This window comes from Corvus moneduloides, chromosome 20 (assembly GCF_009650955.1).
Source record: "Corvus moneduloides isolate bCorMon1 chromosome 20, bCorMon1.pri, whole genome shotgun sequence".
Classification (NCBI taxonomy): domain Eukaryota; kingdom Metazoa; phylum Chordata; class Aves; order Passeriformes; family Corvidae; genus Corvus; species Corvus moneduloides.
Window position 1 is genome coordinate 2,722,425 of NC_045495.1, and position 15,515 is coordinate 2,737,939.

The 15,515-nt window shown below is 47.5% G+C and overlaps 2 protein-coding genes across 9 annotated transcripts in view; both read right to left on the reverse strand.

The window, feature by feature from the left end:
- Positions 1 to 652, reverse strand: part of CLTC (clathrin heavy chain) — a 30,274-nt gene extending 29,622 nt beyond the window's left edge. For 5 of the 7 annotated variants that reach the window (XM_032129920.1, XM_032129918.1, XM_032129919.1 and 2 more), the window contains exon 1: positions 503 to 651. In XM_032129920.1, the coding sequence (XP_031985811.1) occupies positions 503 to 544 (42 nt within the window). In that variant the 5' untranslated portion in view covers positions 545 to 651. Of the gene's footprint in view, positions 1 to 502 lie in introns of all 7 variants that reach the window. The other 2 variants (XM_032129917.1, XM_032129923.1) reach the window with 2 other exon arrangements.
- A 641-nt stretch (positions 653 to 1,293) lies between these two features.
- Positions 1,294 to 15,203, reverse strand: DHX40 (DEAH-box helicase 40). 2 transcript variants are annotated; one of them, XM_032130211.1, is made up of 17 exons: positions 14,995 to 15,203; positions 14,237 to 14,382; positions 13,819 to 13,938; positions 12,482 to 12,712; positions 12,219 to 12,285; positions 11,641 to 11,772; positions 10,180 to 10,279; positions 9,779 to 9,865; positions 9,184 to 9,366; positions 8,260 to 8,340; positions 7,511 to 7,668; positions 6,560 to 6,674; positions 6,170 to 6,278; positions 5,757 to 5,851; positions 5,156 to 5,225; positions 4,588 to 4,816; positions 1,294 to 2,915 (listed from the first exon to the last, which is right to left on the reverse strand). In XM_032130211.1, exons 1-17 carry the CDS (start codon positions 15,131 to 15,133, stop codon positions 2,779 to 2,781), a joined length of 2,199 nt encoding a protein of 732 aa, XP_031986102.1. In that variant the 5' UTR covers positions 15,134 to 15,203; the 3' UTR covers positions 1,294 to 2,778. The 2 variants fall into 2 exon arrangements, with proteins under 2 accessions (XP_031986102.1, XP_031986101.1); XM_032130210.1 differs by having other exon boundaries at positions 1,294 to 2,918.
- Positions 15,204 to 15,515: the final 312 nt, after the last annotated feature.

Here is a 15,515-nt window from a genome sequence, read left to right on the forward strand (position 1 = left end):
ACAAGCGGGAACACCGGCAAAACGATTTAGCCTGTCTTTAGAACTACAGAGGCTTCACCACCATTCAAACAAATAAAATTAAGCAGCACACAGAGACAGCTCGGCCACCCGACCAGCTCACCCCTCGTGCCCTACAGACCCCGCGCTGAGCCGGGATTTCCCCCCGGCGCTGCCCCGGGAAGCGCAGAGGAGCCACCCGCGCCCCGCCCGCACCGCCCGGCCCGCACGGGCACCGCGCCAGCCTCGCCCACCCCGCCGGGCCACGGCCCGCGGGCCACCGGCAAGGGCGGGCTGCCCGGCCCGGCCCGGCCCCTCCCGGAAGGTGCCCTTCGGGAAGCGCTCCCCGAGCCTTCGGACATCTGGAGGGCGAACACCCCGCCGAGGGCGCTCGGCCGCCCCACACGGAGGCACCGCGGGCAGGCCCGGCGCTTCTCCCCCGGCACCGTCCCCGGGAGGCTCCCCCGGCGGAGCGAGACAGCGGCCCGCCCGCCCCCGCGCCCACCTGGAGATGCTCCTGGAAGCGGATGGGCAGAATCTGGGCCATGGCGGCGGCGGGGCGCTCCGGGCCGGGCCGGGCCGGGCCGGGCTCAGCGGTGCAGGCGGAGCAGGGCCGCGATGGCGGAGCGGGGCCGTGCGGAAGCTGCCCCCGCCGGCGGAAGGATACCGCCGCGGAAGGATACCCGCACCTGCCGCCGCCGGCCTCCCGCGCGGAGGGATCTGGGCGAACAGCGCCAATGGGAGCGGCGTGCGGTGATGCGCCGCCGGAAGGGACTATTTGAGGACGCATCACTCCCTCCCTCCCCTCCCCGGCCTTTTTTTTTTTTGCCACATCATGCGACCGAGGGGCCGCGACGTCACTTCCGCCCCGCGCGCGGGCCGGCCCGCGCGGTCACGTGGGCCGGGCAGGGCGGCCCGACAAGGGGACACCGAGGGGACACCGGGGGGACACCGAGGGGACACCGGGGAGACACCGCAGGGACACCGGGGGGACACCGGGGGGACACCGGGGAGACACCGCAGGGACACCGGGGGTGCCCCTGGACCACCCCTCTTGCCCACCGCGGGGTGTCCCTGTCACCGCGCTGGGAGGGATCTCCCCCACTTGGGGCCACCGAGGGGACGGGGATGGCCCTGGCACCGGGATGCCGTGGGTCCTCCACCCTCGGCGTGTCCCTGGCACCGGGGTGTGATGTTTCCCCTCCCCCGGTGTCCCTGTCCCTCACCCCCCGGGGCTGCGCCCCAGGACTCTTCTCACGGCCTCCTGTTAATGAGTACAGTAAAGGAACGAAGCTCCACATTTCTTTCTGTGTTTTATTAACTCACACTTTAACTCCAGCACGTAGAAAACGGTAAAAACTGAACTCTTTTTCTGGGATGATTGAAGCATTCCAGGTGCTTTGCCCAGAGCTGTGTGTGCTGGAACACTTGGGATGGCTGAAGTCTTATTTTGCATCTCGCGGTTATTTCCCCAGATATTTTTTACATTGTCTTAAATTCCCCATTTTCAAAACCTCTGAGAAACCCTGGAACACAGGGTGGGAGAAAAATCCCTCATTTCTTGTGGGGGAAAAAAAAAAAAAAAGATCAGAAAGCATTAGGATCTGCCAAGAGATTTATAGCCCCGAGGAACAGTGGGCATTCTGTGTACTCATTTCAGGCCCACTGGGTGGTACAGATGGCATTTGACTCATGAGGGGCTATGACACTGCAAATATAGATCAAATTAAACAGCAAAATTCAGAGTAGAGGATGAGTCAAGCCCAAGTGCTGCTGCTCCAAAGCAGAGCCTGAGCAGCAGTGTGAAAGAACAAAACCCTTTGCCATCCATCACAGGCAGAGGAACAATTAGCAGACCCAGCGCTTTTATGGGCCATAATATTGTCATATTCCAAAGAATCCGAAGGTTTTGGAGAGTTTGTGATGCTGGGCAGCGCTGGAATGCTTGAGGTGAGGCAGAGGTGGAATGGTGAAGGTTTATTCAGGCTACAGCAGCACTTGAACCAGTGCCCAGGGTGACACAGAGCACACAGCTGAGGCAGGAAAAACGACAGCAAGTTCTTCCAATTATTTGGAAATTCTTATACAAACTCCTCACTCGAGCCCTGGAGCGTTTTTTGGATTATTATGGTGATAAAACAGGATTATTTCTTTACTGAGAAGGAAACAAACTTTATGATGAGAAAGCACCACGGCTCCTTGCTTTTTTAGGTGCTTAAGGAAAACCACTTTTATTTCCTTGTGTGTTCCTGGTACAGCACAGCACAGGGCAGGAACAACACAGAATGCAGGTGGGAAATGTCCCTTTGGAGTTAATCCTGCTGGTTCCATCCTTCAAAGAGCCCTTCCTGCACATTTTCCTGAGCATGAAGTCTGTATGACCACCATCAGACAGAATAAAATGGGTAAAAAAGTTACAGTTCCACTCCTTAAAAAAATAACCCCCAACTGACCTTTAAGGAAGTTTTATTTATAATAGCACTGAGACCTTTTAAAGTCAAATAAATGCCAGAGAATTGGCACCACACTTGGTATCAGGGCTTCAGCCACAGCTGAGGCCACTCAATTGTTGCCACTGACCTGTAGCAACAGAATTCAGCTTGGGAAGTTCTCCCTGCTGGATGCAGCAAAGGGAAGGTTGTGTTTGTCCTCTTTGGCACTCGAACTGAGCACAAAGCAGAAGTTTCCCTGCACTCCTGTCAGTCATTTGGCATTATGCAAACATCCCCAGACCTGCACAAACTGCCTCCCCTTGCAGTGGGAGCAGAGCTGCCACCAATGTTACCCCATTTCCTTCACTGGGCTGCTTAAACCCTGAGCTCTTTGCTGCTTCCTCTCCAGGTATCGAGCTCGGGCATCCTGGATGGATTGGTCATCATTCCTCCTCTCCATCTTCCTTGCAGAGTTGTCTGTGACTCCTTCTGGGGGCAAGAGGAGAGAAAGAAATAAACTCTTCTGTGTCAAGACCCCCACCCCCAGCATTTCAAGTTCTCCTATTTGTTAAATACCAAAAAAAACCTCAACAGAATCTCAAGTTTTTTTCCAAGTCCCAGGCAGCCATTTGAATGACTTCCAGAGAGGACAGACTGTACCACAGCAAGAGGGAAAAAAAATTAAAAATAAAATCATGCCTTAGCTCCCATGTCAATATTTGCAGCTGGGCTCATCTCATCCCCAAATCTTGCTTCTTATTCTAGCAGAGAATATGCATCCTGCCTTCTACACACCCATTTCTTCTCTAAATTGCACATCCCAAACTCAGGGTTTAGGCAGGACAGGGACAGCACAGGGAGCAGGAAAAAACATTGGGATAAACTATCTTCAAAAAATTTCCGGAGGCAGGAGGAAGGGAGAGGAAAACATGCAGATAAGGGAGTGGGAAAAGTCAATTCTGCAGATCAGCCACCATTAGAAATGCACATTCCCCAACAGCACTGAGACCTTGGGACTGCTTCTCACAGAAGGGAAGAGAAGCAGAAAATACTTTCAGTCTAAAATAACAATAAGAAAAATAATCAAAGACTCTGAGAGCCTAAAATTTGTGTGAGTGAAGCAGCTACAGCAGCCTGGTCCTGGGGGCTGGGCACAAGGTTCTGTGATAAAGAGGAAGGAGCTTTAATCAGCATCCACTGTTAGACTATTTGTAATTGTTATGTCTTGTCAGCTCTTCAGCCACCTATTTTCATGAAGGTCCCAGAAATAAAACATCTGTAAGGTCAATATTAAACTCCAATTAATTGGCAATTGCCTGATGAAGCCATGATGTAAAGGGGGATACGGAGAGCATTTCCTTGGACTTCAGATAAATTGATGAGGCTCCTCTGCATTATTTATAACCAAATCAAATTCATGTTTAAATTAGTGGATTTATACAATAATGCAGGGCAGAAAGAGATGCTGGTCTGAGCCCAAAAGTCTGCATTTTTTCCTTTGTTAAGGAAATTGAAGAGAATCTGTATTTACTGTACAAAAAATGGATGTTTTGGAAGGGTCAGCTCAGGAGTAAAGAGGTCCTTTGAATACTTGGCTGCTTTAGGAACCTGCTGACAGAAGAATCCCAAGAATGTCAAGCAGCCAGATCAGTTAGCAGGCACCAGTTCTAATTAAAACTGACTATTTAAACATATGGCATTAAATTCATTGTCAGAATGAGACATTCACCAAAATGTGAGACTTTTTCCTCTGTGTTTATTGCTGGGTGATGTTTTTTGATTTTTTTTTTCTTCCCTCTGCCCCATGGCTCTTAGGACTTCTCCCAGGGCAGCATTATTTGGGCATCAATGGCTAAATGTCCTTCGCAAACTTAAATAGCCAGACTCAAAATGTTTTTATTCAACTCTGTTCAAGCTCTGCTCTAGGACACCAAAAGGGGGGAGCGTGGCAAGAAGCAGCACAGAAACACCACAATTCACACTGCTGGGACAGAAAATAAGGATTGCAGAGCTGTGGGAAGAATAAAACAACCAGAACTCCACACATCAAACGCAAACCAACACCTTCTACCCCAGAAGGTGCCAAAATAAACACACAGGGCTCCAAAACAACAACAAAAACCACACATACACGGACAGAGACGAGCACTGTGCTTACCACACTGCCTTTTCAGCTCCTCTCTCTGCTTCCACTTGGTTATCTCCTCCTCAGTCACCTCTTCCCTGGCCACACTGCTCAGCTCGTAGGCGTCCACCTGGTGCAGCCTGGGCAGCAGGTCCTTGACCCACTCGTAGCGCACGGGGCACACGGTGCGCACGTAGATCTTGGAGGTCACGGCCACGTCGTGGAAGATGATCCACTCCAGCAGGGTCTCCTGGTTGTAGAGCTGAAAAATCAAAAGATCATCTCCCAACTGGTTTGATTTTTAGAGCCCCCACCTCCATCAGAATGGCAGTGATTGAGATGCGAGGGGGTGTTATCCCGGATTTTCAGATTGAGGTGCAACGATTTCCAATTGCCCATGAGATCCAAAGAGCCAGAGAGATAGTGCAGCCTGTGTCACACTCACTTCATAAACCAAACATTTACCAAGTTTGAAAGAGTGAGGCTCTTCCCCACTCTCAAAATGAACACTGCAGCAAACACCAGGGAGAGTTTAGGGACCTGCCCCTTAATCCTTTTAGAGATCCCTTTGCTACTTTATCAGCAGGGTTTGGGCACTCACTGTGGATGAAGGGTGGATGTAGACTATGCTGCCATGTCCATCCATTGTGCAGAATGTCCTGGCTGCAGATCTGAAAGGTTTGTGAAAAAAGAAATTAAAAAACCAACAAAACAAATCCCACATTGCTGTGATTAGACAGCGACACAGACAGCAACACTCAACTAAACAAAGCAGCAGCAGTATAGAAAAAAAAAATTTCAAGTATGTAACTGGAAGAAAGTGCTTCCAGAATTAGACTGTAAAAAAACATTTAAAAAGTGAAATACAATATATCTAATTTACCACAGCAGCACTGCAGGTGTAACACCACAGTAACCACAGGGTGATAACTGGAAATCTCCAAGCCCTTTAGTTGAGTATCTGGAACCACTCATCAGCTGGTTCATTTCACAGACAGAAAAATTACATTCCTGGGAAGCTGCTGACATCCTTGGAATAGTGAAGAGTCAAAAGCAGAGAGCTTCCCAGGCTTCCAGCCCCTTGCAGAAACATCTCCTTCACCTGCAGTTACTACTTTGCTACTTTTACCAACATACAGCCACACTTTTATGCAATTTGCATAGCATCTTTTCCATTCAGCTCTCCAAACTTCACTCCTTACCTCCTAGCAACGTTGATGAAGTATCCTGCACATAGGCATCTTCTCAGGATTTCAGTTCTGGAGCCCTCAAATGTCTCTTTAGGGAAGTCTGGCAGCTGGGAAAAGAAAAACCAACACGAATGAGGATCTTTCTTCAAGAAAAAGCAGTTATACCCCCTCCATCCCATGGATTTTAAACTGTGGGTTTCTTGCTGTATGGAAAGCATGAGGAAAGGAGAAAAACTCTCCCTCTTGCCTGTTACCACCACTGCACCTGTGAGTTATGCAAGCAAAGGTGCTCTAAAAAAATATTTAAGTGGATCAGTTTCTCCTGAAGAAAGGCAGCAGCCATCTGGGAAAGGCTCAACATCCACTACATCTCTTAAATATAAACTTACACAGCTCAAACATACCCAGAAATTCTATTTTCTCACCTGTTTCAGTTTAGTGGTTATTTCCCTCAGCTGTCTTTCCACACTGAAAGCAGATTTCACAGCTCTCCAGTGGATCCAGTATTCCTGGCACCAGGCTGAAGGAGACTTGCTGAGAACAGGAATATTTGAATTATAAAGAGGCCCTTTGTAATCTGCTTGTAAAGAAACTTGCCTCTTTTTTTTTTTGTTATGGTCATACAAAGGCAACAACCTACACAGGCAGATACTTTGTTGGGTTAAATAAAAGGTGTCTTGATGGAAATTACAGACCACACCAAGGAATAAATCTGAAATTAGGAATGAGCACACGCATGTGTATCTGCAGCACATCTAAAAACTGGGAGTTATGAGCAATGCAAAACCACTTACTGTAAAGGGAACATTTTATACCTTGCTTTGCACTGTTCAAAAATATTTAAGAGGGTTGCAAAGTCATTGCATCCTCCCACTTGTGAGGCAAGTTCCTGGTGTTGAAGCTCAGCCTCCTTTTGCTTCTGAGGATCACCTGAGGAATAAGTTATATCTCACTTAAAGTCATCTTTATTTATCACTACCTAATATTGTGTTAGTGTGTGTTTGGCAGCCTTGGCTCTGTATTCCTGTTATTTTTAGTTTTGTCTCTCCTTCTACAGCTGCATTTACAGCTCTTCCTCCTTCCACTACTGCTGAACAAGAGCACGTAGATGCTATTCAATCTATGATCAATCTCATCAGTCAGCACCAGGCATGAAGAATTCCAGTCTCTTAGAAAGTATTTCTCACTCACAATCAATCCAGAGGCTGACATGGAAAGGTAAAGGAATAAACAAACAGCTCACAGGGATCAAGTGAGAGGGAGACCAAGGCTGTTGAACCCACCCCATCAGAGCACCCTCTAATCTATTGAGCTCAACTTTGTCCTACTGCCACAGTAACGGAGGTCTTAAAATAAGTTAGAGCCTGGAAAAAACCAGTGGATCTGTGAGTTCAGTGGGAATTCAGAGTTAGCGAACAGAAAAGATAATCCAGAGGTGATGCCCCATTTGTTAAAAACAATCAGTCCCTGCTGTCTGCACTCAGACCAACAGTAACACATCTGCTGTGGTGCATTTGGGTTTTCTGGTGGTTTTTTCCCTTTTATTTTTGCCTTTTCCCTCCTGTAACAGAGATTTCCCCTCATGACCTCTCAGTTTATGCATACGCTGCTTTTCCAGCTCGACAGCCTTGGGACAGACACAACCCAATTCCTGCTGCTCTGAGGTCTCTGGAACAGCTGTTGTCCAATTCCTGGCACACAGAGTGCCCTGACTCCAAGACCATGGAAAGCTGTGAAAGCTTTTTTTGGGAAAAGGGGCTTCCCACCTGGACGGATGAAGACGTTTTCCACGGACAGCATGGCTGCAATGGGAAGCAGGAGATCCTCACAGTCCAGGGAAGCAGCTTTTATGACAGCACAGGACAGGTTGGGAGGAAGGGGAAACTGCACCAGGAATTCTCCCAGTCTTGTCACGTGGCCTCTCCTTATCCCAGGGGAAAAAAAAAAAAAAAAATAGATTCAATGAAATGATGTTTAAATGTAAATTGGGTAAGAAGCACTTCCCTCTGGACTGTGAGTGCCCAGACAGGTGCTGGGGACATGGAGAAGTGTCACAAGCAGAAGAATTATCCACATTTCTCCAGCTTGCTTGTCTCTGCTCCATGGCAGGCACAGCCAGCTCTTTTTGAATTTACAAGAAGAATTCCTGGAAGCTTAGGATAAGATCTCACTTCCTGTCTTAAGCTCTTGGATGGACCTCCCAGCCAGAGCCTGAGCTCCTGAGCCACAACAGTCTGGGATGTGACCTCAGGAACTACAGAGCTGAGGTAACTTGTCTGAGGTCACTTAGGAACTCCAGGACAATGAGGAGAACTTGATCTCTATCTCCCAATCCCCAAATTGTGCTCTATCCCTGTTTTTATAGACAGTATATTAAACCCCAGTAAACTTCCTGGAAGTTAAATAAGGAAACACATTCTGCTCCTGAGGGGGGAATTCCTTTAGTCCACACAAAACACCAGCTTAAGCATTAGATTTGAAATTCTTGTGGTGACTACATCCCTTTGGATTTTACCTGTCAATAGCACTGCACTGGTAAAGTTCCTTCAGAGCTTCCAAAATATGTCTTTCTTCAGGGGGGTCCAAATAGGGAAATCTATGGTTTAAAAAATGAAGTAGCGTTGTTAGTTTTCATACTTATTAAAATAATTTTTAAAACCTCCCAATGCAGATTTTCTGACCAAAGTTAGATAATCGTAACAATCATCTGCAGCATATGGGTGTGTTACTGCATGTACAGCCTCCAGCTGAGGAATTTCTGATGACAAATCCCAGCATGGCACACACTAAACTGCATTTTCTGCACTTGTATGGTCTTAGAACTAAAAAAATCCCGCAGAGGTAAAGCTTTTTTGGGTATAAAAATCAGTATTTTAAGGATTTTAAGTATTTAAAGGAATGCTATGAACTGTGCATTTAATTCGGGAGGGATGGGAGTTTTGGCAGAGCCTCAAACTGGACTTGAGCTCAAACTGCATTTTCTGCACTTGTATGATCTTAGAACTAAAAAATCCCACAGAGATGAAGCTTTTTGGGTATAAAAATCAGTGTTTTAAAGGAACACTACGAACCATGCATTTAATTTGGGAGAGAGGGGAGTTTTGGCAGAGCCTCAAACTGGACTTGAGCTCAAACTGCATTTTCTGCACTTGTATGATCTTAGAACTAAAAAATCCCACAGAGATGAAGCTTTTTGGGTATAAAAATCAGTGTTTTAAAGGAACACTACGAACCATGCATTTAATTTGGGAGAGAGGGGAGTTTTGGTGGAGCCTCAAACTGGACATGAGCTCAAGCTCCAAGCTGGAATTACTCTGGGGAACAGCAGCAAAGCTGACTGAAGTGTCACAGTTGGCTGGGGATCTAATCCTGCCTCCTGCCACTCCGGGGGCGGTGCCGAGACTCCGGGACGGGGATAATCCCTCTCCAGGGAGGTCACCTGATGACATCATGCACGGAAAGGCATTTCAAGGTGAGGATCACAGATGTCAAGCTGGTCCTCCTGATCTCTGGCACGGTGTGGTCGGGCATGCACTGCTCCCAGAACTCTCTGCTGTACAGTCCGTAGCTTTTCCCCGCCGACGTCCGGCCGGCCCGACCAGCTCGCTGCTTGGCTTCACTCCTGCCCAAAAGAAACCCCAACATCCAAACCTCTCATCCCTTCTGTGACCACCCAAAGAAGTACAGAAAGTTCTCTGTTTGGAGATGGAAGAGATATTCCTGCGTAGCAACTCAAAAATCCAGCCATGACAGAAATAAGGAAGAATTTCTGTGCATGGAAGAGTTTTTTTAAGCTTCCAGTGCAAACCTTGCTCAAACAACGCACTTCCAATTCCTCCCTGATGTCTGTAACTTTTAGGAAATTGTATGTCCTGAACCACTTTTTACTTGGCAACAAATAAAGTGGCTTTAAATCATGGAGCTTCGAGGTTGCTGCCTAGCGTTTTATTTCTTTTTTTAAAGATCAACCGATACAGAGCATTATTGCCAGAGCAGCTCCCAGAAACAGCAAGTAAGTGACATTTGTAACTTACTTTGAGATGGGAACCACCTCCAGGATGTCCAAACCAACTCGGGGGTTATGATTCAACTGCTTCACAAAGCCACTGTCTACCACATACCTGAAAAAACAAAATCCAGAGAGGTAAAAATAAGAGGGCTCAGCAGGTAACTGCCAGATGCAGTTCATCAAAAAACCCCACATTTACCCTACTTTTTATCTAGTGGAGCCAAGATTTGATTTCAAATTGAAGTCCAAAAATATTGGTCACCTCTAAGGCTATAATAATATCAAGAATTTTCTTACTACACACCTAAAAATAAAAAGAAAGCAACAGGGCAGGTACAGTAGCAGAATAATTGTGTTTTTCCAAAGCCAGACCTTTCTGAATTATTCCCTCTGTTACAGCTTTTTATGAGGGACAGAAATCAGTACCTGACTCCTTCAATGGTCAGAGATGTTGCAGCAATGTTTGTGGAGACCACACATTTTCTGATGCCTCTGGGAGCTGGCAAAAATATCCTTTTCTGTTGATCTAAAATGACAGATATTCAGTCAAACAGTCTGTTCTGTTACAGAGCTCTGGCCTCAAACCACACCTCGAACTGTGCACATTTACCCAAATGCTTAGTGAAAGTCATTTGAATAGCATTAAAAAGCAAGTCACATAAAATTCCAAAATACAGATTTGGTATTATTTTAGCATGTGCCAGAAGTCAGGGAATATTTTCTTTATTGTTCACATATTCAAGAAGATTTGGAGATGGGAGCAAGGGCAACTCTCCTGGATGTTTCCTAACCCAGAGCTAGGAAAAACAAACAAGATGTCTGATCTTAACAGAATCTTCAAGAAAGATTTGAAGGGCTTTAAAAATCAGAGAAAATAAATGTGGACATCAAAAAATTGAATTATCCCCCCTCGTTGTTTCCAGCAAATCTTCATTTATCATGTCACAAAGCAGCATATGCAGTTCCCATTCATTCATTTGGCTTTCCAAGGAACAGAGAAGAGGTGGAAACTCAACCCTCCCCTGAAATTTTCTCCCTTCTTAGTTTTGAAAGACATAAAAATCACTTTGAGGAACATTTTCTCTTTAATACAATGGCCTCTGAAACAGTGCCACAAAATCAAAATAAAACATCACTCTCAGGTTGGAATCACCTTTCATGGAGTAATAAAGAAGCTTTGATTTCCTTTTATGCAACTTTTCATTTTGCTCTTTCTAGAAGATACAAGTTTTGCTCTTTTTGCAGATCTTTTTTGGAGGGAAATTTCTGCCCTGCTCTTCTGAACACTCACTCAGCCCCAGGTCACTCCAGTCCCTCTGAAAATACAGTATCTGTGTTCAGCAAAGGTCAGGGGGGCCTCTGTTTTTAACTCTTTGAAACTTAACTGTGATATTGCTGCCAAATAAAACAGTGACTCCTTCTGATAACCTTATTTTCTGTCCTGGAACACTGCACTGCTGCTATCTCCCCTTCTCACCACCAAAAACCCACTGGCAACATCTTTGCCATATAAAATAACATAAAATAGCATAAAACGGCATAACATAAAATAAAATAATGTAAAATAACATAATATAAAATAAAATAAATTAAAATAACATAACATAACATAACATGTGAGGACAACTGGACTTTCAGTTACACAATAGCCCCTTCCTAACTGAGGATCTTGAAGTCATATGCAGTGGATTTGGATTTTAACTGGAGGCTCCTGTGCAAGCAGAGAAAGCTGAAGTTTGATTTACTTTGAAGATCACAAAAAAACCCCCACCCCAAAGTGCGACAGTATGGCAACAAAGGGGTTAATTAACGCCCTTTTCCCAACCCCAGCAGCAAATTTGATGAGGATAATGTTTATGTGAATTAAGTGACCTTCTGTGCTCTCACCTGTGGACATGGAGCCATACAAAGGCAGGATGAGCAGACCTTCCACAGCCCGGTCGTGGACCTCGTACCTGTAATCGATGGATTCTGCTTTCTTGAAAAGCAAGTCACAAGCTCTTTCTATCTCATTTTGGCCTAAAAGACACACAAGAGCATTTCAGTGACTTCAGAAGCTACAACTCTGCCTTCCTGGTTTGCAACATCTTTAACAAGGTTGTTTTGTCACTGCTACGGAGTTGTCATATCATTAAAGTAAGGAATTAATGAGAGGGGGGTTTGGAGGTGATATCCAGCCTTTCCACAGGGCCTCTCACCAAGGATTTTCCTTAGAAGATGGCTGAGGGCCTGGCCCATGCACTGATGTAAGGTTTTACAGCTCAAATAGTTCTCCCTCCCTGAATTAACAATAAAGTCAGCCATGTAGACAACACAGAGTCAATCTGGCTATTCCTAAAATACTCTGGAAACTATAATTTCACATCAACCTGCACCTTTCCCTTCTCACTGCTCTGGGAGAAACCAGACAGGCTTTGGAAGCTTTTTTGCTTTGCTTTGCTTGGAGTAACCAGGAAAATTCTCACCTGTGAGGAAAACCAGGATGTCGCCTTCTGGTTCATTTAAGTGCACATCCAGAGTGACCTTCACAGCCTGAAACAAACAACAAACAAGCCAAAACCAATTGAAATCCCACTTATTCTGTCTAGGACTCGTCACACCAACTGATTCTCCCCTATTTCCTGCAGAGATGCTGAGAACACAACACAGCAGCTCATTCTTGTGCCCCCTCCCGATGAAAATCACCCCAAAACCAGAGGAAACACAGAGAAAACAAAGCAAACCAGACCTCTGTGACATAGGCAGAGCTGCCCACGTCCCTGGGGCTCAGCAGGTTGCAGAATATCTCCTTGACAGGGTAACTTCTTCCTGGAATGTGCAGCACTGAGCAGTGCCCAAAGAACTCTGAGAGCTTTTCCACCTCCAGGGTGGCCGACATCACCACCACCTTCATGTCTGTCCTCCTGCCTGCTGGCTTCTTCTGCAGGAACAGCTTCTTCAGCAAGCCAAATAAAATATCCTGGCAGAAAAACAGAAGCAACTGATGTTAGTACCCTAGTTTTGTTAGAAGTGCCTGACAAACTTGGAAGTTTGAGGATTTTATCCCACTTGAGTCAGTGAAAATCACATATTCCAGGCCTAAGCACTCTGAAGAAAACCTACATTTACCCTGGACATTTTGGTTTCTAGAGTTTAATTAATGTTTTTCCAGCTCTTCTCACAGCCTATAGACACCACCAGCGTAACTTCAACTCCTTTGTTTTTCATTTTTATACTCTCTTGGTCAAGTCATTTGTGAGAAGTTACCTCAGACCCTTTTTTCATTCCCTTTCCCAGCCTATGTCCCCTGACCGAGTGTGCACCCTTCTTTGGTTTTATTTACTGGTACAACCTCAGGAAGTTTATTTTACTCTGTGGTGCTCTGAATTACAAATCTGCTCCTTCCATCACCTCAGCTCAGTTATTTGCCATACCCTCAGATGCCTGAGGGCAAACTGGGATTCAGAAAGCATTTTCCCTTTTCCTAGCTGGACTGGGACATTGTTTGCTGGAGCAGGAGGTTGTCTGACACACAGCACAATCTCCTGAGGTCTGAGTGACTTGAATGTCCCTTTGCTGGCCACAGAAGGGTCAGGGTGACATTTGAGAGCTTTTGGGACTCAGGTCTAGATACTTCCATGGTCCCAAAAGCCATAATCTCTTTGCACAGTCATATACACACCCTAAGAAACATTGCTTAGGGCAAGAAGGGTGTTTCAGGGGTTTTTTTTTTGTGTTTGGTTTTTTAAATATTTGTGTCTTTGTTTTTTCAATTCTAGAAAGTTTGTGTTCTGGCTCAAACTCCTGGAAATTTTGGGAAAGTATTCAACAGCCAGCAAAGTCTTAACTGCATTTAAATGCATCAACTATAAGAATTCTAACACTATTAGAGGCCACATCTTATTTTCAACTCATGTAATAAACAAAGCAGCAGTTCTGTGCTTTTAGGATAGCAAAAGGATGAAGCACATCCATGGAAAGTCAGTCAAAATCCCTGGGGATCGTGCTGAAGTGAAAGGAAGGTACAAGCAGAGCCCAGAAAAGGAGAAACAGCGACCCAAAATACAGATACAAGGTGACACTCACAGTGCTGAGGCTCCGCTCATGGGCTTCATCCAAAATGATGACACTGTACTTGCTGAGGAGAGGGTCTGTCAGGATTTGCCTCAGAAGGCACCCATCAGTCATGTACCTGATGGCAGTGTCCTGAAAGGTTTAACGAGACATTCAGCTGCTGGCCTGGGCTTTTATTTCAAATTGAACACTTCTACACCGATCACACATTTGTCCAGGACACACTTGAGACTCCAGCACAGCTGCTCATGCACCACAGCACAGGTGCTTGGCAGCGTTTCACCTGCAAGGTGCCCAAAAAACTTCCTCAGAGCAGTTACAGCACACAAACAGCTGGGACAGACACTTCCAGAGCTCTGAGACAGCCCACAGACCCCAGCTCACCCTCACGGACCCTGCCACACCCCCAGGGCAGTCCCCAGGGCCCCACCTCGGAGGTGCAGTCATCGAAGCGGACCTGGTACCCCACGAGAGCCCCCAGCTCACAGCCCATCTCCTCGGCCACCCTCTGTGCCACCGACACGGTGGCCACGCGCCGGGGCTGGGTCACACCGATGGCACCGTGCTTGGCCAGGCCTGTGGGAGATACAGAAGGGCTCGGGTTGGAAGGGACATTAAAGATCAGCTCATTCCACCCCCTGCCTTGGGCGCCTTCCACTAGACCAGGTTGTTCAGAGCTCCATCCAACCTGGCCTTGGACTCTTCCAGGGATGGGGCAGCCACAGCTTCTCCGGGCAACCTGTGCCAGAGTCTCACCATCCTCACAGGGAGGAATTTCTTCCCACTATCCCATCTAACCCTGCCCTCTGGCAGTGGGAAGCCATTCCCCCTTGCCCTGGCACTCCAGACCCCTCCAGGCACCGAAAGGGGCTCTAAGGTCACCCCCGGAGCCTTCTCCAGACTGAACACCCCCAGTGATTGTGGGACAATCAGGGACCCTGAGTTGTGCTGCTCACGGTCACTTTATAACACGTACCTACATAACGTACACACGGCCACAGTTTGGTTTCTCTTTTATTTAAAATATTTAATCAATCCACCTCCTGTCACCACAGCCCAGCCCGAAGCTGCGTCACCCGCGAGGGGACAGGGAGACAACTACATGACTTTATCGCTGCTTGTGTCCCACATCCGCAGCCCGCGGGGGGGGGGGGGGGGGGGGCGGAGAAGAAGTGGGGGACTCGTTACCTGCCTCGTAGAGATACTTGGGCAGCTGCGTGCTTTTGCCGCTGCCCGTCTCGCCGGTGACGATGAGGAAGGGCCGCTCCCTCACGGCCTCCACCAGCTCACGGCGGGAGCGGCGGATGGGCAGGGCGGGGCCGTCCATGGCGGCTCCCGGGCCTCACCTGAGGCCCCGCCCGCGCGCGCACCTGCCGGGACCCCGCGCGCGCCCCCCGGGCCCGCCCTCCGCGCGCGCCCCGCGCATGCGCGCCACGCCCCCACAGCTTCCCGCCTCCTCATTAAGCCACGCCCCCGCGCGGTTTCCCGCCTCCTCATTAAGCCACGCCCCCACAGGCCACGCCCCCTCTCTCCCCTCAGCGCCTCACGGCGCCTCGGAGTTACAAAATCTTCGAGAAACTCCACAAAAATCAGAAAAATCTCAAAATTACAAAATGCGAAGGGTTGGAAGGACCTAGAAATCAATGGGCGGGGACACCTCCCACCAGGCCAGGTTGCTCAGATGTATTTCGTGGCAAAACTTGACCCTC